A 24,658-nucleotide genomic window follows, 5' to 3' on the forward strand; every position below is an offset into this window, starting at 1 on the left:
TGTTGTTGCCAAACGTTATGGGACTTTTCCCAACTGCGCACAAGCGATATGGGATATTTTCCAGCTGCGCACAAACGGTATTGGAATTATTAAGATCTAATTGGAGCTCACTCCAAGCAACGCGTGCAGCAACAACACTCGAACCAGTTCATATGAACTGCATCTCGCTCACACATGGTTGACTCCGCGATCAACACACACTCTGGTCACACTATGCGCGCGCAATTTAAATAGGGCGCGCAATTCAAACATATTCCGCGATCAAACACACTCTGGTCACACTAAGCGCGCGCTATTTAAATAGGTCGCGCAATTCAAACATATTCGCTTAAATTAATTATTCTGCGACACATAAATACATACTCCTGCAAACAAATATCTGTCAGCGAAGAAAATTGTCGTCCTCGCACATACATAGATTACCAAATTCTGTTCCGATCACTGCACAGATGTGCAATCAAATTCGATCACATTCCCAGGACTCTAAGGAAGAGTTACATCGTTAAAAGGTGTCTAGAGCCTCGGTCCCTGAAGTTAAGCTTCTCTTCTGTGGTTTTTTTTTGCTATCTCACTTGTGAGTGTTAGGTGGAGGGGGGCCAGAGGCAGGCTTTGTTTTTGCAGCCGTTTAACAAATGGCTCGACCCTACTCCACCCGACAGGGAAATGTGAAGCGAGGAGTGGCGGAGACGGGGAAAAGGGGTCCGGACCGTGCACTCGCTGGGCGTGTAAGCAGCCAAGCAGCGGAAATGATTCGTCGTAATTTTCCTTTGTGTAATCAACTCCTTTGTAGGGAATATTTTGTGTGTTCATATGCCTTGCCGACGACGTTGCTCTTGACTGCCGACTCCAGGAACAGTGCCGGCTTTCGCTCTGGCTCCGTGGAGTCCGTGGCGACTCCCACACGAACGTATCCATCCGACAGCTCTACTCCGCTTTTTGTACCATGCTTTTAGGCGGCGGCGGCTCTGCTTCTTTTATAGTTTTATTTATTTCTCTTTCCCATGCCCATACACCCGTGTCCCGAGGCTCTCAAGAGCTAGAAACTTTTCATTTTCCCCCGCTTGCCAGCCAGATTATACGCCTGTCTGATTTTTATAGAATTTCGTGGATCCAATACGAAATTTAATGAAATTTCTCCGGGAACTCTCTTAATAATTATGCAAATATTTCAATTATTAAATGCCAGAACGGGCCAGTCTCAGCTCTTCAATTTGCTCTTTAATTCGCCTGCCGCTGCTTGTCGTTTGTCGCTTGCCGGGCAACTTTTAACGCCTGCCAACCCACATCAAGACGACGTCCTGCGGTCCGGGCAGGTGTTCTCCCCACCAGCGTCAGCGTCACGGCAAACTTATTATCGCCTTATCTGTCCCCGCATTGATTATTATGAAGTCTAGCTGTCAGCGGGCCCAAGAAATCCACTTAATTTCAAAAGCCAGTCCTTAGCCACCTTTGTGAGGAGGATTGTGTGCGGATGCTGTGGGCAAAGTTTGACGCCATCAATTGATCATTATTCAGTTTTTGCTGAATGCCTTGTGTTGTTCCCTTCCCCGGAATGCCCGTTGATTGGGTGTAATGGAGGTGTAAATATTGTTGGCCAAAGATTCGCCAGCTCCCATGGTGGGAATATCTCAGCAAGTTTTTAATGGATTTTGTGTCTATTTTAAAGCTGCTTGCTTGCTCCCTCACTTTGCCATTCCGGCCACTGTTGCAACCAGCAACCCGCAGAAAAACCAAAGAAAATTGTAAACAGAAAAAGCATGAACGAAAAAAAGGAGTAAAAGGCTGAGAGCAGAGAGCAGAGAAGGCAGAGAGCAGATTGCAGGTCAGCATATGAACATCAAAGCGTTGTACAAACATTTAAAGATCAAAAAGCCAAAAGCCCATTTAACCCACACACACACAAACACACAGACACCCACAGATACTGATGCAGACATGTGTTTGGGCCATGGTCAAACAGCTGCCGCCGCCTCCTTTCGTGTTGATAGAGACCTATACGAGTCGATGGGGGGGCTGGGTGGGGCCACCACCACCGCCACTGACCACTCGGAACAGCCTGCCTCCGTCGGTTGCATTAATAAAAATTGCTCACCATATTGGTAAATCCATTATGAATATTACGGGAGAGTAAAAGGCAGTGGGCTTGCGGCATGGGGCGACCTACGCCTACCCAGGGGCAGGATCAGGGTTAGGGAGTGGACTGTGGACTGTGAACTGTGGACTGTGTGCTGCATAAAAAGATTGAAATTGAAATTTGTGTTCCTGCCGCTGCCGTTGCATCCCCTATGAGCTCCTGCGGTGGTCCCGTCCCCGTCCCGCCCCATCCGTCGCTGCCCTTCGTAATTGTGTGCGAAAAGCAAAGCAAATGTTTACGTAATAAATTTACGTGATTGAAATATGTCGAGTTGGCAACAAAAATGGCCAACGACTGACCCGCTCTTTACTTCTCCTGCTCCTGCTCCTGCTCCTCTCTGCGCTCTGGAGCCTCCTCGTCTGGCTAACGAATGACGCGCATCATCACCCCATCCCCATCCCCGCCCCTGAATGTGGTGTAAATTTTTACACATGTATAGAAGCTGTGAGTTGCCAGGGGCATTGCGGGGATAAAGTTGCTCATTTCGATACCCAGTAACCAAGTGGAGAGCACAAGGGTATATTGCCTAGAAAGTTTTTTGTGCACCCCAGAAAAAAAAAGCCCTGAAAATTTAACTTTTACTTTGGTTTCAAAATAAATTAATTCAAATTAAGGCATACTAATATTTAAAACAGATATGAACCAATTTAAGCTATACATTTTTTACATTTTATTCATTTTAGAGAGTTTTATATTTAGATTAAATATGAGCCGGACTAAAAATATTCATTTGTATTTCAAAGTGAATTCTATTTAATTCTACGCTGTTTATATTTAAATTGAATGTTTTCATATTTAGATAAATGTTTTTTTCTTTTTTTCAATTTATATTCCAACACCAAACAGTCTTTGCCTTTGATTTTAAAATCAATTTAATTCAAATTAATCAGGATAAAAAATGCATAATACTCAAAAGTCATATTAAAAATGCATTTATTTTAATTTTATAGTAGATTATATTTAATCCCACGATTTTTATATTTACAATTTAATATTTATATTTATTTTATATTTTATATTTTCATACTTGTAAGGGGTAAGGGGTAGCTTAAGGTCGGGTTGGAGAGCCGACTATAGCATTGCTATATGTTATTAGTTCCCAAAGCATTTGGCGGTTGCTGCTGCTGCTGCTGCTGTTCGCTTTTCGTTGCCTGCAAAACCGCAATTTGTGCAAAAATTATGAAACGAGACTCTGGGCAAACACAATCAACGCTTGAGTAAGTTTTTATGCATTTAAATTAGTGTGTTCCTTGTGCAGACAGGACATGCCGAAGGATACAAAGGCCGCCCCCCATGGTGCGTCCATAAGCGGATGAGTGCAGCGGATTTGCAGCAATTGAAAAGTGTGTGTGTGTGTGTGTGTGTGTGTGTTTGTGTGTGAGGTAGGAAACGGAAGCTCTCCAGAGATAGGCATAATTATGTTGTTCTTTTGAGGAAGCCAAATTTGGGATTTGAGAGCAGAGCCCCATTTGTTGGCTGCACTTTCCTGTAATCGAGACACAATTTTCCCTTGCCCCTTTCAAGCTGACAGCTTAGCCATTCACACCTCGTCAGAGATCCTTTCCCGCTCCCCTTCCATGGATACACATGTCAAACTAGAAAGGATAAAAAGGACGAGAGCTGAGAAAGAAAAATCTAACCACGCGCAATTTGTCGTGTCGTGTGTGTGGTGGTGGATGTGGAAATTGATCCAAGTGATTTTCCTACCCATCCCGGCCATGTCTGAAAAGTATTTACTGCGTCGTCAGTCATTCAATTTATCGCATTTCTTTGGCCCAAACCAAACAGAGGAATCTGTCAGAGAGACAGCGTGAGGGAGCAAAGCAGACTTCAACTTCATCTTGGCTGTAGCTCCAGCTTCAGCTTCAGCTCTAGCTCCGCTTTTGGCTTCTTTCTGCTGGCAATGGCGACAAGTTCATACGTCTTATGACTTCCCGTTGACGGAAGTGCGCTTCATGTGTGCCCCGCGTTGGGGTTGGGGTCGGGGTCTGGAGTCTGAGTCTAAGTCTGGGTCCTGGACTCAGTCTTGTGTCTGCGCCTTGGGTCGTGCAGCTTACAGCGAAATCACTTTTATAATTGGCACGCAGCCAGCCAAAAGAAAAACTACCTCCCAAAGAGAAAGATAGAAAAAAAAAACAGAAAAGCTCAAACTGTCTGCTAGGTTTTTACCCCGTGCAGAGGGCACAGATCTGTGGGAGCGATGTCTGCAGATACTATTTGTCAGATATGACATTATATTAATTGAAATTATTTGTTGGACCCGCTACAAAGCAACTCAATCCCAGAGAAAACTCCATTTTGATGATATATGTTGCCCACACCGAGTCGCGGGAGCAGGCACAAAAACTGTCACCCTAATTGAATTGGTAAATATTTAAATAAATATAACCGCAAATAATTAAAACAACAAAAGCCAAGCGACAGCAATGGACACGTCTAAATTAAGAGCCTCAAAAACGGGACAAAAAAAATACGGGCAAAAAGTGGAGAGTGACGGAGTGGAGAATGGAGAATGGAGAGTGTGGTCCATGCACAGGTAAAAATGGCTGGGCGCTCATGTCACATTCCAACCACAAAAGCAATTAAATTTCCAATTAAATTGCATTCACTTTGCAACATTTTGGTTCGATGGAAGCGCTGCAAACGGCGCGCGATTTATTTAAATTGTTAATTAGGAAAGGCAATTGCAATGACAAATTGATCGCGGGGCTGGCTTCATTTGCATCCGGGAATGGGTAACTGAACGCTGCCGCTAATACGCGAAACTCCTCTCTCTCTCACCTCAACCTCCGTCCTGGGACAGTAAAGGGAATACAAATAAAGTTCTGCGCTTCATTCAGCATTCTGGATTCAGTGCCTCTTTCATGGTGAGCACTTCCCTAAGGATGCTCACATCCTCAACAAAAGACACCAGCAATTACAGGCATCCCACGAGGAAGACTGGCACAAAAAAAAAAGCACATAATTTTTCGTAAACGTTTTTATAGTGTTGTCATGTACGATTAATTGCGGCTCATTAAACTTTATACGGCTGCAGACGCTTTCCCTGCCAGCCCCGAGCCTGAGCCTGAGCCTCCCCTTCCAACACGTTTGCCACATTTGGGGCCATGGCATCCATCCAACCGAAACAGACCCTTGTTCGGGCTCTGCTGACCAGAAGCAAAGGAGTATTTTTTTTTTGGTTTCCTCTGTGTTAATTGTCGGACGAGAACAGTGCAATCCATGACTCACCTCCGTGCCAGGAGTACGAGCAGGTGGAGCATCTATTTCGATTTGGGAAGCATAAATTGTGTCTGGGTTGGCTATAAACGCCCAGTAAGGAAATGGATGGTTTAAACATATGTACATGCGTCCCGCACACAGTGGAGCGTTCAGTAATTTTCTTTTATTAATTCTCCTCCTCTCCTCCTATTTCGAACGCTAACTTATTTCTTTCACAAGGCTTAAGGAAACTCCACTCACTTCTGTATGGAATGAGTTCTCTGCATTAATTCTACATTCACTTTTTTATTCTCCTTTTTTATTTTCTATTTTTTATTTATTTATTTTTATTTATTTTTATTATATTTTATTTTTATTTCATTTTTATTTTATTTTTAATTTTTGTGCCGATCTGAAAACAAAGCCGGATAGGTAAATTTTTTTTCTACGAATAAATGGTTTCCTTTGAAAACGTCAAATGAGTTTTGTTGATGGCTTAAATATTCATTGGTTTAGGAAATTTCAGTTGGACGGATTGCTATCTGCGATTTTTGTGTGGTTCCTCTTTCAAAAATGCTGCTAAATGCTGCCTGCCTTCAAATTAAAACATCAAGTGACAAAGCGGCGGACAAGAAAACAGAACCGGAAAACAGAAGCACAACAAAAATGGCCAAAATGGCATCGGCATCGAATCGTAATTGTTGTGCTGCCAATGGCTGCCGTTTATTTGTTTGTAGCGATCCTTGCAGCCAAGTGCCGCTGACATAGCAGGGAAAACTGCAACAGCACTCCGGCAGCGTTTTCCGGAATGTTTTCAAATCAAATATCGGCAACTGTCGGCAATGGGAGCGGGGGGACGTCGGTGGGACCTGTCGGTGCACCGACGTTGATTGCCTTTGACTGCGTATTTATTTGTATGGTCTGTCTGTCTGTCTATTGGTCAGTCAGTCCAGTATGTCCGCAGGTTTTTTCCAACATTGTAGCTATTTTCCTTGACTATTTTTTGCCCGCTCTTTGCATGTTGCATCATTTTCATTTTGTGTGTGTTTTATGCTTTTTGTCAACGTTTTGTTTTCGGCTGCTTTTGTGTGTACTTTTCCACTGGCTGCGCTGCGCTGCGGCCTTTAATGAAACGTTTCTGTTCTCTGTACCCCCCAGCAAAAAATCACTGCAATAAAAGTGTATCCAAATGAATATTAAAGAAGAGTTAAAGCCAAATTGTAATCGGTTTTTATTACATTTTCAGCAGCCTAATCAAAAGAGCCACTCCCAAGGCATTACTTGAAATATCCAACTGATTTTTACCCATAATAAACACGTCTGCACTCCGCACCGATCTCTTCCCACTCCTTCCTGCTCGTCAATTGGTTTAATGACGCAGCAAAGTATGCAACAAAATACTACAACAGGCAGATAAATGGGGCAGGAACGGAATCCCAAAGCAGAGCCTGAAGCCAGACATCCATGGCATCGTCTCGTTCGGAGAAGCCTTTGCCTTTCACTCGAAATCACTTGAACAGCTTGCACATTTATGCAATTCACTTCACACAGATTTTGGGACTCACAGGATTCAGATTTTGGGCTCGGATCAATGCAAAAATCACTTCTCTGCAATGCACTGCGATATGCTGGGCTCCTCCCCATCGAGGGTGGATGCAACGCATTCAACTCTGAAATTGCTTGGATTGACGTTTGTTTAGCAACTGTCGCAAGCCTTTTTCCATCCCTGCTGACTGTCGCTCTGTCGCTGACTGGGAAAATCTGCCGATGTTGCACTTGACCAACAACTGGCAAAAAGCAATTTTAGCACCGAAAATTTTAATTGAATCTGAAGTGTCGAATAGGCGGCAAGAAAATCAATAGCGGAGCCCCCGAAACTGCAAAAACCCAGGGCCCCGCAACGCGATAGACTGATAGACAATGATTACAATGCTTGTTGCCACGCTGTTGCAATCGGGCTGTCGGGTCTGGTGGATGGGCTTCTTTGACATTTTAATCGAAGGGAATTTCTACAGATTTCACTGATGGATATCTCACATGGATCGGGTCTTAATTTGGCTTAGAACATAGTTGAGATTTTCGCTTACCATTTATGGAAATGTTCAACTCAAGATAGCTCTGAGTATTTCGAGGTTCGATCGTATTTCTTTCACATTTTCCAAGCACTTAAACTTGCGTTTCTTAATTACAGTTCGTGTAAGCACTATTTGCGTTGGATAACTTTGGATTAAACACCGATTATATTCACTTCACTATAATCTGAGAATTGAGAACTACATTACTACATACAGTACGCGAATATCTGGCTGAGTCAACAGTTTCTCTGGGCGATCTATGTGCTAAGTTATCTATGGTACTGAGTATGGTCTATGGGTTAGATAAAGATGCGGAGATTCTATGCAGCTAATTCGCTATTTGCTTACTACAGTTCACAACCATTCAACGTTTAAGCGAGCGATGTTCAGAAAATGTCCGGATCGTATTGGATCGGGATTACTTTGCCTTTGGCGTCTGGCTTCTGGCGAAAGTGTTCGAAAACCTCCTGGGATGTTCTCTTGATGTTCTCTGTGCGCGATTGCAACTGATATGATAATTCAACGAAAGAGTCTTAGCTTAGCACTTCTCTACTCCTAGATTGGGTTCCTACTACCTGCCTAGTCCTATTTTATGTTACTTTCTATAAACTATTCACTGTAAACGGCTAGAAATGTGCAAAAGTTTCTTCATATACACGAGTATTGTCTGGCTGCTTTCTTTTTCTTGTGACTTAGGTCAGTTACGTGTTCATTAAGGTGCCTTGTCGTAGGTCAGTTCCCAAGGCGATATGTGTGTATTTCCCAAATATATATTCTGGGGGCGAGTGTTCTTTTCGAATCTCCAAGAAAACCGTTTCAATGTCGCGGCACAACAACCGAAACTCACACACACACACAGAGGACACAGGGCACAGGATACACAGTGAAGAGAACGCACTCTGGGAGAGAGTACTGGCACTGGCACTGGCACTGGGAAAAATGTTTGTTTTGGACGCCGGCCCTTTGTCGTCAGCAACCTTTCGTAACCGTAATTCGCGCAAAACTGATCCTTAACGCATTCCGAAAAAATCCTGATGCTTGGCCATCCTTTGGCGAATTGTGCAACGAGCACGAACCTAGCCAACTGCACGAGTCCTTGCGGCAGCCGACGAGGAGCCGGAAACGACGACTACGACAAGGACGAAATCTGTCGACGACGACGACTACGACGAAGCCGATTATGGGCACCCGAGTAGCTGGCAACAACCGAAGCATTTTAGCCGGCAAATAAGGAGAGCAGCCACTGCCAACATGTCTTGTCCTGTATTTTGGCCAAGTGCAAAGCAAATCTCGACAATGCGAAACGAGAAGCGACGCCACGTTGGAACCGATGCTGGGGCTCCTACAATAATGTAATTTTAATGCAATTCAGGGATTAAAAATTAAAAGAAAATACTGGCAACTGATCAACAATTAAACGGACTAAATAATAATGTGAATTTTTCTTAAATTTTGTGGCTTATTTTCCGTTGATTTATGTGTGAATTTTCTTGCGTTCAGCCCCAAAAGTATGCAACAGCATTTTGGTTGGTCGCCATGCCACACACTCGAACATGTTGGCTGCCTGACGAATTCGCCTCAAACAACAACAATGGCAACAAGTACAAACGGAAACTCTACACTCGCCCCGCAGTAATTTTTAATTTTTTTATGCCCGAGAGCTTTTGCCAGTGCACTCAAAGAAAATCTTTCTACCATTACTTAAATTCTGTGCAATGTGTTCCGAACAAAAGCTTACTCTCTATAAAGATTTTCTCCCAGTGAACGAAAGCTTTTGCTGCCAAGGCGAATTAAACTCCTCCGTGTGTAGAGTTCCATCGAAGCTCCTCTTTCACTGCCTCGCTTTAGCTCTGCCTCACTCGCTCTTTCTCACCCAAAAGCAACATTCCCCAAGGGTATTACTTGGGGTGGAAACATTCAAATGGAAAATGAAGGCTAAAGTAATTGTAATTGAATGGAAGACCCTTTCAGGATAATAAACCAATTGAATAGCAAAATCTTGAGCGTAATTCGAGAATGAGAGATCTTTTAAACATAACTTTGGATATATGGATATCTATTTTATATATTTCCAAATCCCAAACAAGCCAATAAATCTTTGCCTTGAGTATGAAATTCCATAAGAATTTTGGCCATCAATAATCGAATCTTCGAATCGAATCGAATGGCTTGCTTGCCCCATTGATACAAATTGTAAATGCAATCAATGTCAAACATTCGAAGAGCGCATGCAAATACTGGACATGGCAGGACATTGGGACCGCTGGACGCAACAACATTCCAATGCAATTAGTTCGCACATAAAAATGTGCATGGGTGGAAAAACCACCACCACTCGAGAGCAGCAGTGCTGCCCCGACCCGATTTTCACCACGCGCAAAGCCAAAGCTTTAATCGCAGGACGAACCCGAACCCGAACCCTCTTGACGGTGGAAAATAGTCAAAAAAAGTGGCAAAATACTGTAGCATACTGTGGGGCGCTCCTACTATTTGCTGAGCGCATCCTGGCCCCGTTCTCTCTCGCCGCTCATGCGCACTTTAAGCCTCCCCTGGACTTGGACCACCGGACCAATCACGTCCGACCATGAAAACTTTATGAGCATGCCGGTTGGTGACCAATCCTGGGATTGCACATTTCCAGGCGAGTTGTGCATCCTTGCCCCTACAATTGCATGGCAGTAGGCGCAAACGCAGCGAACGGCAACGAAGTGCGACACGGAGACATGGCGACACGGCGACGAGGGCCAGAGCTCGTTCGGCAAACTGTTTGCCTCGCCCAAGTGTCGATTACTGTGGGGGCTGCTTCTTGTTGCACAGTCATTGCATATCTACAGATGTAGGCTCGATTACATTCCACACACACACACACACACACGCACACACACACAGAAACATTCGGAGGTGTTTGCTCTGCTAGGTGACAAATTTTCATGCCAACGCCTGTAAATATGCAGGGATTTTTCGCTCCTTTTACCATTTGCCATAGCCGAGAACGAGGGTAATTGGGGTCGTTCCTCGTTCTCGTTGTCCTGTGTTGATTTTTCGCATTGCATATTTCCAGGCGCCTCTGATTGCTGCTGCTCCTTCTGGCACTGTTGCGGCCGCCTTCTGCCTGCTGACTTCTGCTGTCTTTCTATCTTCTGGCACCCATTTCGGGGGCATTTATGATGACGTTTTTCCTTCGACTCGCACGAGTGCCACTGCTACTGCACTGCTCTCTCTCTCTCTTCAGCCTGGAGCTTGTTTGCACTGAGGGGTCAGCATATTTGCCAAGCAAAATATATATATATTTCTTTCATGCCAAGTGTGAAAATTGTCTTCCTCCGTTGCACTTTTGATTGCCGTTTCAAATTGGAGTGCCACCGAAGAGGAACGAAACGAGGAGGAACCATATTGTCTGGCCAAATCAGAAATGCGGTCGAAATCGTTGACGAGGCATTTTCCCCATACATTTTTTGCCGGTCTGTACGAAGTCTGAAGGCAATCAGTGCGGGAGAATGCAGTGAGAGAATGAGCTAAGGACAGTCGTGGAGATTATGGGATACCAAAGAATACGAGATCACGCATATGTCTTTCTTTCCCCCTCACTTAACTGTCGATTGAGATTAAAGTTTGCAGCAGGAATACCCATTAGCTTTACCTCGCACCGATTCCTTTCTGCATGCACTTTAATCCCCGCCATAATGAGCAGTCCTCTCGCCAGCATGTCATTAGAGCAAAGAAAACCCGAGTAGAGAGAGTACTTTCTAAGGCATTAAAGAACAAGTTGCACTTCAGTCAGCACTGCACTGCACAGCACAGCCCACATAATCCGTAAACTTCAAGCAACAAAAGTCACACATCACGTCTGTGGTGATGGTCACGGGCCCAGAGCAGAGACAGCATCCCTACACAGGAGACCTACCTACCTACAGAACGGAGCAGAGCACGTAAATGCATCCGCAAATACATAAAGCCACACTCAACCACACACAGAGGATACACAACACATTCATACACCTGGCTTCAGGACAGCAGCTGCAAGGGCTAAGGCCGCCTCGAAAAGGGAATTGAGTTAGAAGCGAGAGAGAGAGAGAGAGCAGAGCAGAGCCAAAGAGCTTAAAATCAAAAGTCAGACCAGGCCTATGTAAATAAATGCAATATGCAGGCACACACACACACACACAGGACACAGGAAGGAAGGCAGGAAGGCAGTCACGAAGGCTGCCACCAGAAGGAAGGCCACGCAGTCAGGCGGCCCGGCAGTCACGGAGTGAAAGCCGAATGAGAGAAACAAAAGAAGAAAGAAGGCAAGACATTTATTTGGCCAACACCAGGAACTGGTAGCTGGTAAACGGGTAAACTCTGGAACTCGGCAACTCGGATTTAGGCCCAGACAACGTTGGACAATTGAAAATGGCGCCTTAGTTTCGACAGACCCGATTCTGATTAAGCGCATAGGTCGACGTTTGACAGCTCCACTGTCTGTCTGTCAGTCAGTCAGTCAGTCTGACTATCCGTCTGTCATTCTCTCCTCCGTCTGACTGTTTTTCTGTTTGTCACTCTGTCTGGCCATCAGACTGTCGCAACCGCAGGAAGGCGGCAGCACTGAGGGGCAAACAAAAAATACAGAAAAACATAGAGCTCTAACAAATGGCAAGGCAGGTTTTGTTTTTTTCCGTGCCGTGCCGTGCCGTTCCGTGCATTGTTGCAATGTTACGGCGTAAGCAGAATTACGTGCAATTGTTTTCTGCAGTGGTTCGTGCACATAAACGCCCCGGGAAGGAGTTGGAAGGAGACTCCACACGCTGTATAAACATAGACACGTTGACTGCATTTCGAATGAGATGAGATCCACACGAATGACTGACTCGTCTGTCTGTCGTGTCAGAAGCTGCGGCTTAAAGCTCAGGGAACTACGCCTCTGAGCTTTAGGATTAAAATTTAAATGTTTTGAGACTTTAACCGAGCTAATGAGATATTTGTTTATGCATTTGTCACACATCTATGGGTTTATTATTTATTTTAAGAGTTTCAAAATCGCTCTGATCAGATCAATTCCGCAATAATCACACACTCGACCAACATTTCGTATGATTTTGTACCCAAACTTCCCAGATGGGTGATCGCTTTACTCCGATAGTGTCCTGGGCCTATGAATTGGGGTACGAGCTCGTCCCTCAGCTGCCAGTCCCTGAGATAATACGTGCCTATCGACCAGGGGCACCGCCTGGGAAACTCTCCGTACTTGACCAGGCTGAGGAGCCATTTCTTGAATAAGTTAGTGCGATAGGAGACGACCGTCTTGCAATAGTCGATTTCGTATTGGAAAAATGAATTGTAGGGTCCCAGTGGGTTGGCGCCCCTTTCAATGCCCATGTGAAACATTACTCCCGATGGGATCCCCACTTTGGTCAGCAGCGCACAGGAGATACGGTTATCCATGATTGAAAAATTGAAGCTCTCGATATATTTGCCGTTGTATTCGCACTTGTGGCTCCGAATAATCAAACTCTTCTAAAGTAAGAGATTTAATTTGTACTTAATTAAGCAATCAAAACTTTACTCCATGACAGCGTATACCCACAGCAGCTCGAACCTCGTGCAGAGACCAGGCCCATAGTAAAATTATTAACTGGAAATACTTGCGGATATTCATATTTCACAGCTGTGCGAGATACTAATACCATTTGGCTTTGGTTCAGCCAAAAATATGTTGAATTTTTACCCGAACACCGACACTCAGTTCGATTGGCCATCATTTGCCATTAGTATAATTATTATTTCTCCCCAAATTTGTAGCTACTACGAAATATTTATTTATAGCGTGTTTGATTGCCCAATGAAAATTTGAAACTAATATCGGCTGGAAAACCGAATTCTACTTTGAATCAATTTTGGAAACACCTCTTAAATGCTCAATAAACAAACTGTTTACCTCAATGGGGGGGCGAGACACTCAATGGCCAATTATTTTAAACGTTTCTGGCTGGCACAGCTCGTTTAAGTCTGGAAATTTTTGGACTTTGGGTTCAGTCAGCATTTGACAAAAATATCGAAAAGGTCAATGAAATTCCGTACTTCCGTACGTTTCGTGCTCACGGTGGGGTTATTGTTGGTTGTGTCAGATGTGGTAAATATTGTCTGCGCCCTAACCGACTCTTGCACTACAACAACTGCAACACCTTCCAGATGGGAAAAATAAAAATGATTGGTGGTGCATGCAGCGACTTCAATCGGAGCTACATCGCCAACGTGTCAGTGGTGGAAAAGAATTCCAGGATATATTTTAACACATTCCTGCTACGAACTTTGGATACGGGCGTCACGATGGACTTGGGGTTCCTCATAAGCCTTCAGAAGTCTATGGACTACCACAGCATCTTCCAGTACTCGCTGAACATGTGCAGCATACTGTCGCTGAAGAAGATCAGCATGTTCAAGCGATGGTTTTCCACCTTTTTCGAGGCAGGTAACTTTCCGCGATACTGTCCCGTGCATCCCGATCACTACTATCTGCAGGACTACAACTACAACACGCTCCTTATTCCCACTTTCCTGTATGCGGGACATTATAAGGTGACATTTAACATGACACAGTACAAGGATAAGCGGAAAACGAGAGACTTTGTGATCGCCTGCGCCTTCTATGTGGAAATAAAGTAACGGACATGTTGGGGTCACATGTTCCCATAAATCTGTCTGCGGCCTTCAATTATAATCAATTTAGTCGAAATTGGTCAGTTCGTTCAGCATATTACATATCGACTCTCATTCTGTGCCCGTCATTAGCAGGGAAATGTTGAATTTATTCACAATTATTTCGCTGCTTTTCCTGCACCATTTGGTGGTCCCACAGGCCGTGAGTATTGCATGGGAGATCGCTGGGATACGCTAGCCTGCAGGGATAACAGGGATTTGTGTCCCCAGTCAGCCTTTATCTTTCAGACGGGCAAGTGCAGATTCAATGAGAAGTACTTTGATAACTTCACGCTGGAAATCGTTAACAATACCATGGAATTGGACATGGTGACGCCCAGGACGATTCATCGAGGCCTCAAGGTTCTCATTGATGTCCAGATCAGCCTCGACAAGGAAAAGAGCTACCAGCGGCTCTTTGCTCACATCCTGGACACCTGCAGCATTGTCTCCTCGGTGAGGACCAGCATGTTCAAGAGCTGGTTCGACAGCATGCGAAAGCACGGCAACTTCATGACCAACTGCCCAGTGCCAGCGGGCCATTACTTCCTGCGAAATTGGAAGCTGGAGTCCAATCTCGTGCCGCACTATCTGATGCCCGGCGACTACCGTGTATTGGTCCACTTTTTTTACGGCAAGCAGAAGACCAGCCATGAGGAGTTTGTACTCGACATGGACATCTACGCGATGATTAGGAAATCATAGATAAGAATTGCAGTCTGCGGACTTACACTGAATTTGATTCACAATTAAAAATCGGGTATTAGGGGCAAAGTCTATGCGTACTCGTAGATATATTCCAGTGCGCCATTTCAGAGTGATCGCGAGTGGAAATGTCAAAGAAGGCAGATGAATGAATCATCCAACGACTAGAAAACAGAATCTAACAGGCTCTTCCATTGCCAGAGATTTCGGTGACGATGTCTGACCCACATTGCCATAATTTACTCCGCGGGGCCGTCAATTATAATCAATTTAGTCTGGAACGCAGTTCAATGAGTGACCGAATGGAAATTATATATCGAGTCTCATTTTGCAGCCGTCATTAGCAGGGAAATGTTGAAATTGTTTGCCATTATATCGCTGCTTTTCTTACACCTTTTGGTGCCTACGCAGGCAGTGAGTATATCCTGGAGGAGTATTGCCAGTCGGCAGGAATAACAGAGATTTGCTTCCCCAGTCCACTTTCATCTTCCAGACGGGCAAGTGCAGATTCAATGAGAAGCACTTCAATAACTTCACCCTGGAAGTCATCAACAATACCATTTACTTGGACATGGTGATGCCCAGGACGATTAATCGGGGCCTCAAGGTCCTCATTGATTTCCAGATCAGCCTGGATAAGAGAAAGAGCTACCAGCGGCTCTTCGCCTACATACTGGACGTCTGCGCCGTGGTCTCTTCGGTGAAGTCTAGTATGTTCAAGAGCTGGTTCCTAAGCGTCCTCGAGCACGGCAACTTCATGGCCAACTGCCCAGTGCCAGCGGGCCATTACTTCCTTCGCAACTGGAAGCTGGATTCCAATCTCGTGCCGCACTACATGATAGCCGGCGACTATCGCGTGTTCGCCCACTTCTTCTACGGGAAGCACAAGACCAGACATGAGGACTTTGTCCTCGATATGGACATCTACGCTGTAATGAAGGCAGCCTAGATTTGGAACTGAATTTGGCTCTTAGATAATTCGAGTATAAGTACCAAAGTCTATAAATAAAGCAATTCCCAATGCGTAATTTGAGTGTAATTTAAAACCAATTAGCAAACTGGATGCGTGTGCAACTGAATCACAAATGATCCAGCAATAAAATAAACTTTTCATTGCACTGAGACCTCAAATCGGGAGCAGTTATGTCAAAGTTCATCCTCGTTTATCTCCTTGCTTTGCCAATGGCTCAGGTAAGTATTGGGGGAGAGCGCGAGCAGAAATCTAACAGCCTTTCTCTGTCATTGCCAGCCCAGTTCGGTGAGCTTGAGCCGCGTCCAATGTGAGAAGAATCCAAAGTATTTCAGAACCCTGAACGTCACGCTCGCCAACAACACCATCATGGCGGATATATACCTTGAACAGGGCTTGAAGGCAGGCTTCCGAGGCCACATAGATGTCCAACTGCGGCTGACGAATGGCAAGAAGTTTCAGAGCCTGGTCCAGACCGACACGGACTACTGTGAGCTGCTCTCGAGCCTCAAGGAATCCCTATTCCGACGCTGGATCAAGAGCATGGCCAAGAACAGCAACTTTATGGAGAACTGTCCCATACCGCCAGGAGCCTACTCTCTCAAGGGCTTTACTGTGGACATGGGTCTGGTTCCCACGTACCTCCTGAACGGCGATTATCGCTTGCGTGCTCTGGTCTACTACGGAAAGTATCGCACAAAGAGCCGGATATTCCTTCTCGAGTGCATGCTCGAGGCATCAATGCAGAAAAATTAAATAAAGTAACACGCGATAGTAATTACTGTTATCAAAGTATTTCGATCTATCAATCAATCTCGATGTTTCAATCAGAAACTCATTAAATTGCTCTAATTTCGTTGGTTACAAATGTTCGGCTCATTGGCAAAGTTCCCCTTGACATCATACAGCGATGTTTGTGCCAAAATTTGGTCCAATATTTGTGACTTTTATGGCTTTGACAGCCCTAAATAAAAGTGGTCTGGTACGTACCTCAAGTTTATATATAACGTATCATCTGACCATCCATCATTGCGTTTTACAGGCCAGCAGAATGACCTTCAAGACTGCAGAATGCAGATACAACCGGCAGATATTCTCAAACTTCACAGCACAGATAATTAACACCAAACTTTTAATGGATATGGTCCTCGTTTCGACACTTTCGCAAGGACTAAAGGCGCACTTGGGCTTCGAGTTCCGCCGGTACAAGGCAAAGCCCTACCAGAGTGTATTCCAGCACGACATAAACTACTGTGCCCTGATCAAAGGGGCACAGGAGTCTATCTATCGGCGCTGGTTCATGTCCATGCTCAAGGTGGGAAACTTTTCCACGAGCTGCCCCATCGGAACGGGCTACTACTACCTACACGGCTGGACGTTGGACGCCGGCTACATCCCCTCTTTCTTTTATATAGGCGACTACCGCATCTCCGGTAGATTCTTCTACGGTAGGTTCAAGAAGAAAGAAGATAACCCCATACTGGAATGCTCTATAGAAGCCGTGCTAAGCTAAAGTTAAATAAAGATCATTTTATAGGGTTTATTACTATATATTCTGTACTCGAAGCAGTTATTTAAATAGCTCCCAAGATATGGGCGGGGGAAAAATTACAGTTGAATGAGAATATAAATATATAAAAAACAATTCGGTACATTTTAAGTCTTTTTACCCAAGGCCGGCTTTACGGCGGAGCTCCGTTTCTTCCTAGCTGGATAGAGGACGCCAAGTGTCGTCGTGGATGTGGACCGATGTACGTTTGGGTAAAAAACTGTAGCGAAACTTCACATCTGAAGCTTAGTGCCCTGAGAGCCTATCGATATTTGTGTGCCATTTCTAGTTTTCTGTATAAAATTTCAAAATTTCAATTTCAGTTAAAAGAATCCCTGAACTATGGTGAGAGTGCCTCTGCTAGTGTGAAAATTCGGCAGAAAGTTCTAACAGGTCGTCCGTTACTTTTCTCATTCTCTTTCCCTCTCGCTCTTATAAAAGAAAAACACCTAACAACTGCCTCATGGCGACCGATATATACGTATATCTATCTCACTCTCCTATGTTTATGCATTTATGTACATATGTGTCTCTTTATATTCTTTTATCTATATTTTCCTTATTAGAAGGAATCAGGGATTCAGGAATCAGAAGTTTGGCGATAAAGTATCTTCATAAGATTTCTAGATTTGAGCATTAAATACAATTTCATTCATTTCAATCAAAAGAAAACATGCTTATGTTTACATTTTGTATAGGCAAAGATTAAACTTTGATTGTATTTTGTTTTCGCGATTTTAGGAGCAAGGTCCCGTACATCGAACATTTACCATACTTCATATATTATTTTTTTAAATAATTTTAAATAATTTAGAGAAAGATTTACTTTACAAAAATATATTTTAGTATTGTTAAATTTTAAAGCCGATCCGCAACACTTATCAGAGGTTGTCATGGTAAACGGACGAAATTTTAATAGAATAACAAGCGCGGATTTTTACTGATATCAAAGTATTCAAAGCAATCACGCAGCTTGTACCACCAGCCCCCTAAATTTTAGTGATTACAAATATTGTGTTCTCTGACATCAGTTTGTATTGACAACATTCAGCGATGCTTGTCCAGAGACTTGTTCCGATTTTTGTGGGTTTTACGGCTTTGACAGCCTTAAGTGAAAGCGTCCTGGTAAGTACATCAAATCATATCAAATGGATCTTCTGAAAATGTATCATTCAATTACAGGCCCGCAAAATGATCTTCAAGACAGGCGGCAGCAGATACAACCCGAAAGTATTCTCCAACTTCACGATCCAGATCATTAATACTAAACTGATGATAGATACGGTCATCATCTCCCCCCTTACGCAAGGTCTGAAGACGCACTTAGGCTTCCAGTTCCGCCTGTCCAAGGACAGGCCCTACCAGATTATATTCCAGCACACCATTAACTACTGTTCCATGGTTAAAGTGGAGTCGCTTTATCGGCGCTGGGTGACGTCCATGCTCAAGGTGGGAAACTTCTCCTTGAGTTGCCCCATCGGGAGGGGCTACTACTACCTACACGGCTGGTCGCTGGACGCAAGTCAAGTGCCCTCGTTCTTCTACCTGGGAGACTACCGCATATCTGCAACATTATTCTACGGGAGGTTCAAGAAGAACGATGAGAATCCCCTTCTAGAATTATATATGGAAGCCGTGCTGACCTAAGGTTTCCAATTAGATGTGGATCTCTCTCATACAGAGGAAGTGGTTAGGTTATACTTATATCTGACCGTCAGGCCTCATTGCACGAGGTAATAAATGTATTTGGTAGTTTAAATATTTCCCACTTTGCTTAGGATCGCAACATCAGATTCACCGCTGCACAATGGTCCCAAAGTCGATTTTTTTTTGCAAAAAATCTAAAAATATTGATACATACTTGAAAATTTTGCAAAATTGTCAAAATATCCTCGAGTCAAGTGGGTTGAGAAATGTATCAATCAAAGGCATTTTCTGCTAGTACGAAAATTCATCCTAACCATTTTCCGGAAGGCCGTTTTATGAACTAGGTGAACTTTTCTTTGTTTTTTTTTAGTTCGTTTTGGAACATGTTTCGGGATAAATGGCCAGACAAGCCATAACCAAAATGGCCTTATTTCTCAAACTTGGGTCGAATGTTCGATTTAAACTGGTGGATCGATCGGGCTATGGGGGCTTAGGACCGATTTGCTGGCAGTAAAGAATTTTATATTTCAAAAACAATTGCACAACAGTCTTAATCCTATTGTTAGTGAAGGATACTGTGGAAATTTGATTTCTATATCTCTATATGTTGTATATGCATCTAGGTATGTATATATGTACATTGTACATACTGTGTAGTTAGTGGTAGCATGTGTCAAGCAAAAGTATCGCACCATTTTTAAGCTCTACCACATGAATGAACATCATGATGGATGAAGTTATGCTTTATGATCACTAAACATGTGCGTTCTGCATCACTGATCCGAGATCAAGTCATGGGAAACAGACCAAATATTAATAGAATAACAAGCGCGGCTTTTAACTGATATCAAAGTATTGAAATCAATCACGCAGCTTGAACCACCAACCCTATAAATTTAAGTGATTAAAAATATTGTGTTCTCTGTCATCAGTTTGTATTGACAACATTCAGCGATGCTTGTCCAGAGACTTGTTCCGATTTTTGTGGGTTTTACTGCTCTGACTGCATTAAGTGAAAGCGTCCTGGTAAGTGCATCAAACTTAATCAAACGGATCTTCTGACAATGTATCAATCAATTACAGGCCCGCAAAATGATCTTCAAGACAGTCGGCAGCAGATACAACCCGAAGGTATTCTCCAACTTCACGGTGCAGATCATCAATTCCAAACTGAAAGTAGATACGGGCATCATCTCTCCCCTTAGGCAAGGAGTGAAGACGCACTTAGACTTCGAGTTCCGCCTGTCCAAGGACAGGCCCTATCAGATTATATTCCAGAACGACATAAACTTCTGTGCCCTGATCAAAGGGGGCCGGGAGTCGCTCTATCGTCGCTGGTTCAAGTCCATGCTGAAGCTGGGAAACTTTTCCACGAACTGCCCCATCAGGAGGGGCTACTACTACCTACACGGCTGGTCGCCGGACGGAAGTCAAGTGCCCTCTTTCTTTCTTAAAGGCGACTACCGCATATCTGCAACATTATTCTACGGGAGTTTCAAGGCGAACGATGAGAATCCGCTTCTGGACATATTTATTGAAGCCGTACTGAACCAGGTTTGAGTCAGGCCAATTAGATATGTATCTGTTCCCAGACAGAGGAAGTGGTTAGTTTATATCTGACCGTCAGGCCTCAATGCATGAGTTAATAAATATATTTGCTACGGGAATAATTTACCAAGCCGACTAGGTTTAGACTGGGTTTAGTTAGGCGAAATGGGTCGTCCGTGGATGTGGATCCTACAGCTTATTCAGTTTCTGTTTCTGCTTTCCGTAGAGGCGGTGAGTATACTTAAGCGAAATCAACATCGAGTATCTGTCTCTCTGTCCCGTCAGGATCGCAACATCAGATTCACCGCTGGGGAAAGTCGGTTTAACCGCGAATACTTCGACAACTTCTCCTTCAGCATACGCAACGATCAGATCTTTCTAGAGATGAACCTGCGGCAGCCCCTGCGGCGAGGATGGCGGGCGCATCTGGATTTTCAGCTGCGAGTGGGAAACTCGAAGAGCTTCCAGAGCCTCTTCTCCACCAACGTGGACGTGTGCCACATTGTGAACGCCGCCAAAATTAATCTGTTCAAAAAGTGGTACAAGAACCTGCTCAAGTACGGCAACTTTCTGCGCCAGTGTCCCCTTAGTGCGGGCCACTACTATCTGAGGGGCTGGCAGTTTGGGGAGGGCCTGGTGCCGCCATTCATAACCAGCGGATCGTACCGACTGCAGACCTACAACTTCTATGGCAAATACAAGGGCAAAGACGAAGACTTCATAATGAGCTGCACGGCCGATGCCATCATCCATATCTGATATGATTTCCGATGCATCTCGCTTGGCTAATGGCTAATGACTTGGAAATAAATGCTCCCTCCAAGTCCATAATTGGTTTTGATATTTTTTCTAATTTTTCATTTGAGTTTGGTCGCGGGCTTTGAAATGTGGAAATTGCTTTATTACTCCGTGATTATTTTGCTCTTCTTTGAATCGTGGCTTGTTGATGGGGTGAGATCTCTCCGGTTCCTCTCTTCTAACCGATGCACCTGCTTAAGCTTTTATCTCTTCCAGGAACGCAGCGTGGAATTCGTAGCAAGCAACTTTACCTACAACCCGAAGTATTTCAGGAACTATTCCCTGACCATTACCAAGAATATGATGAACATGGACATGGACCTAAACAGACCCATTACGAGGGGCTTTAAGGCACATTTGGACATACAGCTGCGACTGGCCAATGCCAAGAACTTCCAGTCCGTCTTCAAGCAGGTGACCGATGTCTGTGCCGCCACCTCGACTATGAAGAACAGTCTCTTCAAGTCGTGGTTCAAGGACATGACGAAGCACGGCAACTTCATGTACAACTGCCCCGTCCAGCTGGGCCGCTACTACATGCACAACTGGCGCATGGGCAGCTCCATGACCCACAGGTTCCTCATTCCGGGCGAGTACCGCGCCAACGTCGAGTTCTTCTACGGGAAGTACAAGACCAAGTCCTACGAGGAAACCATCACCCTGATGATTGATGCGATCCTGTCGAATTAAAAGACACTCTCCATGAACGCAATAAAAATCCGAGCTCGGCTATAGTTCAAACATAATCGATGCAATACTCGTAATGATGTTGACACTTCCTGCAGCCAGGCAGCCAGCCATCGAGAATGCAATCATTACTGCTCCATCTTCGCCCCATCCCTGCCACTTTGTCGCCCGGCTGCGTCTGCAGCGGATGGAGTGGGGTGGTGTCAGCAATTTCATGACGAGATATAATAATATCCTGTACAAGGCTGCAACATGTTGCACGGCATGGCGTTGATTATCGAGGCGGAGAACGGGTGAAAGATGCTCCGAGTGGAACATTCAATTTAGCTGCAGTGTCCTCGTCGTCTGCCTTTTGTGTCTTTTGCATGGATCGCAGCTGTCGCATGCAGCAAAAGACACAGCAGAAAAATCGCACAGAAAAATAGTAAGAACGGTATACCGTATTGTCGATATGGCGACTGGACAATAAGATACCCTACCCACTACTCGGATATAATTATAGTGCACTAGATACAATGGGCTCAAGCAATCTGCTTCAAAAAACCAAACGTTATTTTCCACGTTATGGCTTTAATATTTATTCTTTTATTTCAGAATTTATTTGCACAAATATACCCCAGTTCTCAACGATTAAATGGTATGGTAAGGATACATTAGGCGACAACTGTTAACGCTTTCTTTAACTGCATTTGACTTGTCCTCGCATTCAGCAGCAGCTCCTTCCGATGTGTCGAGTGGGGTGGGTGGGATGTGTGTAGCGTTTAACTTTATCGCTTCCTAATTGCCGACGCCCGTTTACCACCCACTCTCTGGGCGGTCCACATGCCCATTTGCCCAAGGCCTTTGTGCTCGCCAATTTGTTTCGATTCCCGCTGGTATAATTATAGGTTGTATGATGATGATCCCCAACCAACACCAACCCCCAACGACTCCTCCTGTTCCTGCTCCTGCTCCTGCTCCTGACAACGCCTGCAGACATGTCTGATGACTAATGAGAGTATGTCAGTGGGAGAGTGAGTGAAAGTCAGGTGAGGCTTTGCCTAATTAGTTCAAATGCCCAACGAACCATCTAATTGGAGGCCTTTGAAATGATGCCACAGAATGGCTACAAATTGATTCAATTTATTGTATATTCTTCTGGGTTAGGGCCAAGCCCATAAGCCCCATCGAATGATAGTGGTCTCCAGCCAGCCCCCCAGATCCAATGCCAGCGATTCGGTCGGTTTCCCCTTTGTAAATCAATTTCACGCCAAACAAACATTAAACGTTATTTAACACAAAGTGCGACAACTGCGACAAGTATAATGATGGCAATTTCCTTGAGTACACGATGCCACTTCTCCTGTTTCCAGTTCCCATCCTGATGCCTCCTCCATTTGTTTCAAAAGCAGCTCCTGCTGCTGCTCCTGCTCCTGCTCCTGCTCCTGCTCCTGCTCCTACTCCGTCTTGAACTCCGGATCCGGCTCTGGTTGCATTGGCCCTGCCCTGGCTGGCGTTTGTTCTTCCTTTTGGTTGCGTTCGATTCCTTCGACAAAATACAAGAAATTGCGCTTTGCCCCATCATTGCTGCAACGGAAGTGCAATTGATGGCAAATCCGAGCTAGGGCAAAGAAAAGGAGCCAGTGCGAACGTGTCGAGAGGAAAGGACGATGACGATGGCAAGGAGCAACTTGTCGATGGAAAAAATACTTTGTCCCCAAACTATTATTGACAGTGTTTAAATTATTTTGCGCTTAGTTTGCCCGCACTCGCATAAATCGCAGCCACGTCCCGTACTCGAACCTGTGTCCGTGTCCGTCACGGTGTCCATGTCCGTGTCGGTGTCCGTATCCTTGCTGGAGAGCTCATTAATTTATTTATGCGAAATGCACGTGCAACGATTTACTCGATTGGAAGTGAGAAATTGTGTTAGCCAGTGGAGATTTGAGCTCTTCAATGATTCATTGCGTTTTAATGTGACAAATTTGATGGCTCCCCAGAGCTCCCCTCACTTCACCTCTTTTTGATATCCACATAGATAATAGTGTTTGTTAGATTATCGTTGTGCCACTGCCTCATGTAAACGTTGGAGTCGATGCTGAAGCTCCCCGAACGTATGAACCGGGGAATAGTCTCCTTATCCGATTGAATATTCAGCATGGTAAAGTTGCCCTGTACACAAAGCCTCAATTGAAATGTATAGTTTACAATTATAGAAATGGTTTCCTACCTCCTTGAAGGGACATTGCCTGGGCATATTGGAATTCCTCATGACGTTGTCCAACCAGAAATCGATGATGCTCTGGCCCTTTTTCTTGCCCATTATGTGGCACAGATTGACATCATAAGTGAAAACGTTCCTGTAGCTATTTTCCTTCTTGGACACGCGCTGTGCCAGCGTGGCCCTCAGCCAGACATCCACCGTGATGGTACGCATAATATTTAAGGTAAAATTTATGGTCGTAAAGTCCGCACTCACCGATGCCTCATAGTTCGACACATATTTGCTGTTGTAATCGGTGACAATCCTCCGAAAGAGCAGTAAATTTAAGGGCTGAGAGATAGCTTCAAGCAGGAGTCACAAATAGCGATATTTATGAGGATCCTTTTACCTTATGTCCCTCCAGCAAGTTGCAGGCACTGCAGAGCAGCAAACCAACAAAAAGAGCTCTAAAGATCGCCGCCAT

The 24,658-nt window shown here is 44.5% G+C and overlaps 11 protein-coding genes across 11 annotated transcripts in view; 9 read left to right on the forward strand and 2 right to left on the reverse strand.

Annotated features, from left to right (window-relative positions):
• Positions 1-8,411, reverse strand: part of LOC111072263 (mediator of RNA polymerase II transcription subunit 15) — a 56,689-nt gene extending 48,278 nt beyond the window's left edge. Inside the window, exon 1 of the mRNA XM_022364002.2 lies at positions 7,423-8,411. The gene's annotated coding sequence lies outside the window, so the exon portion shown is untranslated. The remainder of the gene's footprint in view (positions 1-7,422) is intronic.
• A 5,081-nt stretch (positions 8,412-13,492) lies between these two features.
• On the forward strand, positions 13,493-14,055 carry LOC111072279. The gene has a single exon (XM_022364024.2). The coding sequence runs from the start codon at positions 13,582-13,584 to the stop codon at positions 14,053-14,055; it is 474 nt and encodes a 157-aa protein (XP_022219716.1). The 5' UTR covers positions 13,493-13,581.
• Positions 14,056-14,188: 133 nt separating this feature from the next.
• Positions 14,189-14,793, forward strand: LOC111072272. Its single transcript, XM_022364010.2, has 2 exons — positions 14,189-14,251; positions 14,338-14,793. Exons 1-2 carry the CDS (start codon positions 14,189-14,191, stop codon positions 14,791-14,793), a joined length of 519 nt encoding a protein of 172 aa, XP_022219702.2.
• Positions 14,794-14,941: 148 nt separating this feature from the next.
• Positions 14,942-15,742, forward strand: LOC111072271. Its single transcript, XM_041591832.1, has 3 exons — positions 14,942-15,010; positions 15,115-15,207; positions 15,287-15,742. Exons 1-3 carry the CDS (start codon positions 14,942-14,944, stop codon positions 15,740-15,742), a joined length of 618 nt encoding a protein of 205 aa, XP_041447766.1.
• A 194-nt stretch (positions 15,743-15,936) lies between these two features.
• On the forward strand, positions 15,937-16,519 carry LOC111072269. Its single transcript, XM_041591836.1, has 2 exons — positions 15,937-15,984; positions 16,043-16,519. Exons 1-2 carry the CDS (start codon positions 15,937-15,939, stop codon positions 16,517-16,519), a joined length of 525 nt encoding a protein of 174 aa, XP_041447770.1.
• A 78-nt stretch (positions 16,520-16,597) lies between these two features.
• Positions 16,598-17,276, forward strand: LOC111072281. The gene is made up of 2 exons (XM_022364027.2): positions 16,598-16,745; positions 16,806-17,276. The coding sequence occupies exons 1-2, from the start codon at positions 16,674-16,676 to the stop codon at positions 17,274-17,276; spliced, it is 543 nt and encodes a 180-aa protein (XP_022219719.2). The 5' UTR covers positions 16,598-16,673.
• A 1,089-nt stretch (positions 17,277-18,365) lies between these two features.
• LOC111072268 lies at positions 18,366-18,959 on the forward strand. The gene is made up of 2 exons (XM_022364007.2): positions 18,366-18,437; positions 18,495-18,959. Exons 1-2 carry the CDS (start codon positions 18,366-18,368, stop codon positions 18,957-18,959), a joined length of 537 nt encoding a protein of 178 aa, XP_022219699.2.
• Positions 18,960-18,990: 31 nt separating this feature from the next.
• LOC111072280 lies at positions 18,991-20,550 on the forward strand. Its single transcript, XM_022364026.2, has 3 exons — positions 18,991-19,045; positions 19,892-19,985; positions 20,043-20,550. The coding sequence occupies exons 2-3, from the start codon at positions 19,914-19,916 to the stop codon at positions 20,517-20,519; spliced, it is 549 nt and encodes a 182-aa protein (XP_022219718.1). The 5' UTR covers positions 18,991-19,045; positions 19,892-19,913; the 3' UTR covers positions 20,520-20,550.
• A 122-nt stretch (positions 20,551-20,672) lies between these two features.
• On the forward strand, positions 20,673-21,266 carry LOC111072267. Its single transcript, XM_022364006.2, has 2 exons — positions 20,673-20,738; positions 20,793-21,266. Exons 1-2 carry the CDS (start codon positions 20,673-20,675, stop codon positions 21,264-21,266), a joined length of 540 nt encoding a protein of 179 aa, XP_022219698.2.
• Positions 21,267-21,392: 126 nt separating this feature from the next.
• Positions 21,393-21,995, forward strand: LOC111072282. Its single transcript, XM_022364028.2, has 2 exons — positions 21,393-21,472; positions 21,530-21,995. Exons 1-2 carry the CDS (start codon positions 21,393-21,395, stop codon positions 21,993-21,995), a joined length of 546 nt encoding a protein of 181 aa, XP_022219720.2.
• A 1,989-nt stretch (positions 21,996-23,984) lies between these two features.
• On the reverse strand, positions 23,985-24,658 carry LOC111072266. The gene is made up of 3 exons (XM_041591857.1): positions 24,584-24,658; positions 24,202-24,525; positions 23,985-24,143 (listed from the first exon to the last, which is right to left on the reverse strand). Exons 1-3 carry the CDS (start codon positions 24,656-24,658, stop codon positions 23,985-23,987), a joined length of 558 nt encoding a protein of 185 aa, XP_041447791.1.

Source organism: Drosophila obscura, unplaced genomic scaffold (genome assembly GCF_018151105.1).
Source record: "Drosophila obscura isolate BZ-5 IFL unplaced genomic scaffold, ASM1815110v1 contig_1, whole genome shotgun sequence".
Taxonomy (NCBI): Eukaryota; Metazoa; Arthropoda; class Insecta; order Diptera; family Drosophilidae; genus Drosophila; species Drosophila obscura.

Coding starts and splice junctions, on each gene's coding strand:
- LOC111072279 (XM_022364024.2), top strand. CDS start 13,582: ATGGGAAAAATAAAAATGATTGGTGGTGCATGCAGCGACTTCAATCGG.
- LOC111072272 (XM_022364010.2), top strand. CDS start 14,189: ATGTTGAATTTATTCACAATTATTTCGCTGCTTTTCCTGCACCATTTG. Junction 14,252..14,337: donor ATTTGGTGGTCCCACAGGCC/GTGAGTATTGCA, acceptor TTTATCTTTCAG/ACGGGCAAGTGCAGATTCAA.
- LOC111072271 (XM_041591832.1), top strand. CDS start 14,942: ATGAATCATCCAACGACTAGAAAACAGAATCTAACAGGCTCTTCCATT. Junction 15,011..15,114: donor CCAGAGATTTCGGTGACGAT/GTCTGACCCACA, acceptor TTATATATCGAG/TCTCATTTTGCAGCCGTCAT. Junction 15,208..15,286: donor TTTTGGTGCCTACGCAGGCA/GTGAGTATATCC, acceptor TTCATCTTCCAG/ACGGGCAAGTGCAGATTCAA.
- LOC111072269 (XM_041591836.1), top strand. CDS start 15,937: ATGTCAAAGTTCATCCTCGTTTATCTCCTTGCTTTGCCAATGGCTCAG. Junction 15,985..16,042: donor TTGCTTTGCCAATGGCTCAG/GTAAGTATTGGG, acceptor TGTCATTGCCAG/CCCAGTTCGGTGAGCTTGAG.
- LOC111072281 (XM_022364027.2), top strand. CDS start 16,674: ATGTTTGTGCCAAAATTTGGTCCAATATTTGTGACTTTTATGGCTTTG. Junction 16,746..16,805: donor CCCTAAATAAAAGTGGTCTG/GTACGTACCTCA, acceptor TGCGTTTTACAG/GCCAGCAGAATGACCTTCAA.
- LOC111072268 (XM_022364007.2), top strand. CDS start 18,366: ATGCTTGTCCAGAGACTTGTTCCGATTTTTGTGGGTTTTACGGCTTTG. Junction 18,438..18,494: donor CCTTAAGTGAAAGCGTCCTG/GTAAGTACATCA, acceptor ATTCAATTACAG/GCCCGCAAAATGATCTTCAA.
- LOC111072280 (XM_022364026.2), top strand. CDS start 19,914: ATGCTTGTCCAGAGACTTGTTCCGATTTTTGTGGGTTTTACTGCTCTG. Junction 19,986..20,042: donor CATTAAGTGAAAGCGTCCTG/GTAAGTGCATCA, acceptor AATCAATTACAG/GCCCGCAAAATGATCTTCAA.
- LOC111072267 (XM_022364006.2), top strand. CDS start 20,673: ATGGGTCGTCCGTGGATGTGGATCCTACAGCTTATTCAGTTTCTGTTT. Junction 20,739..20,792: donor TTCTGCTTTCCGTAGAGGCG/GTGAGTATACTT, acceptor CTGTCCCGTCAG/GATCGCAACATCAGATTCAC.
- LOC111072282 (XM_022364028.2), top strand. CDS start 21,393: ATGTGGAAATTGCTTTATTACTCCGTGATTATTTTGCTCTTCTTTGAA. Junction 21,473..21,529: donor GATGGGGTGAGATCTCTCCG/GTTCCTCTCTTC, acceptor CCAGGAACGCAG/CGTGGAATTCGTAGCAAGCA.
- LOC111072266 (XM_041591857.1), bottom strand. CDS start 24,658: ATGGCGGCGATCTTTAGAGCTCTTTTTGTTGGTTTGCTGCTCTGCAGT. Junction 24,526..24,583: donor ACTTGCTGGAGGGACATAAG/GTAAAAGGATCC, acceptor GCTATCTCTCAG/CCCTTAAATTTACTGCTCTT. Junction 24,144..24,201: donor GGCAATGTCCCTTCAAGGAG/GTAGGAAACCAT, acceptor CTTTGTGTACAG/GGCAACTTTACCATGCTGAA.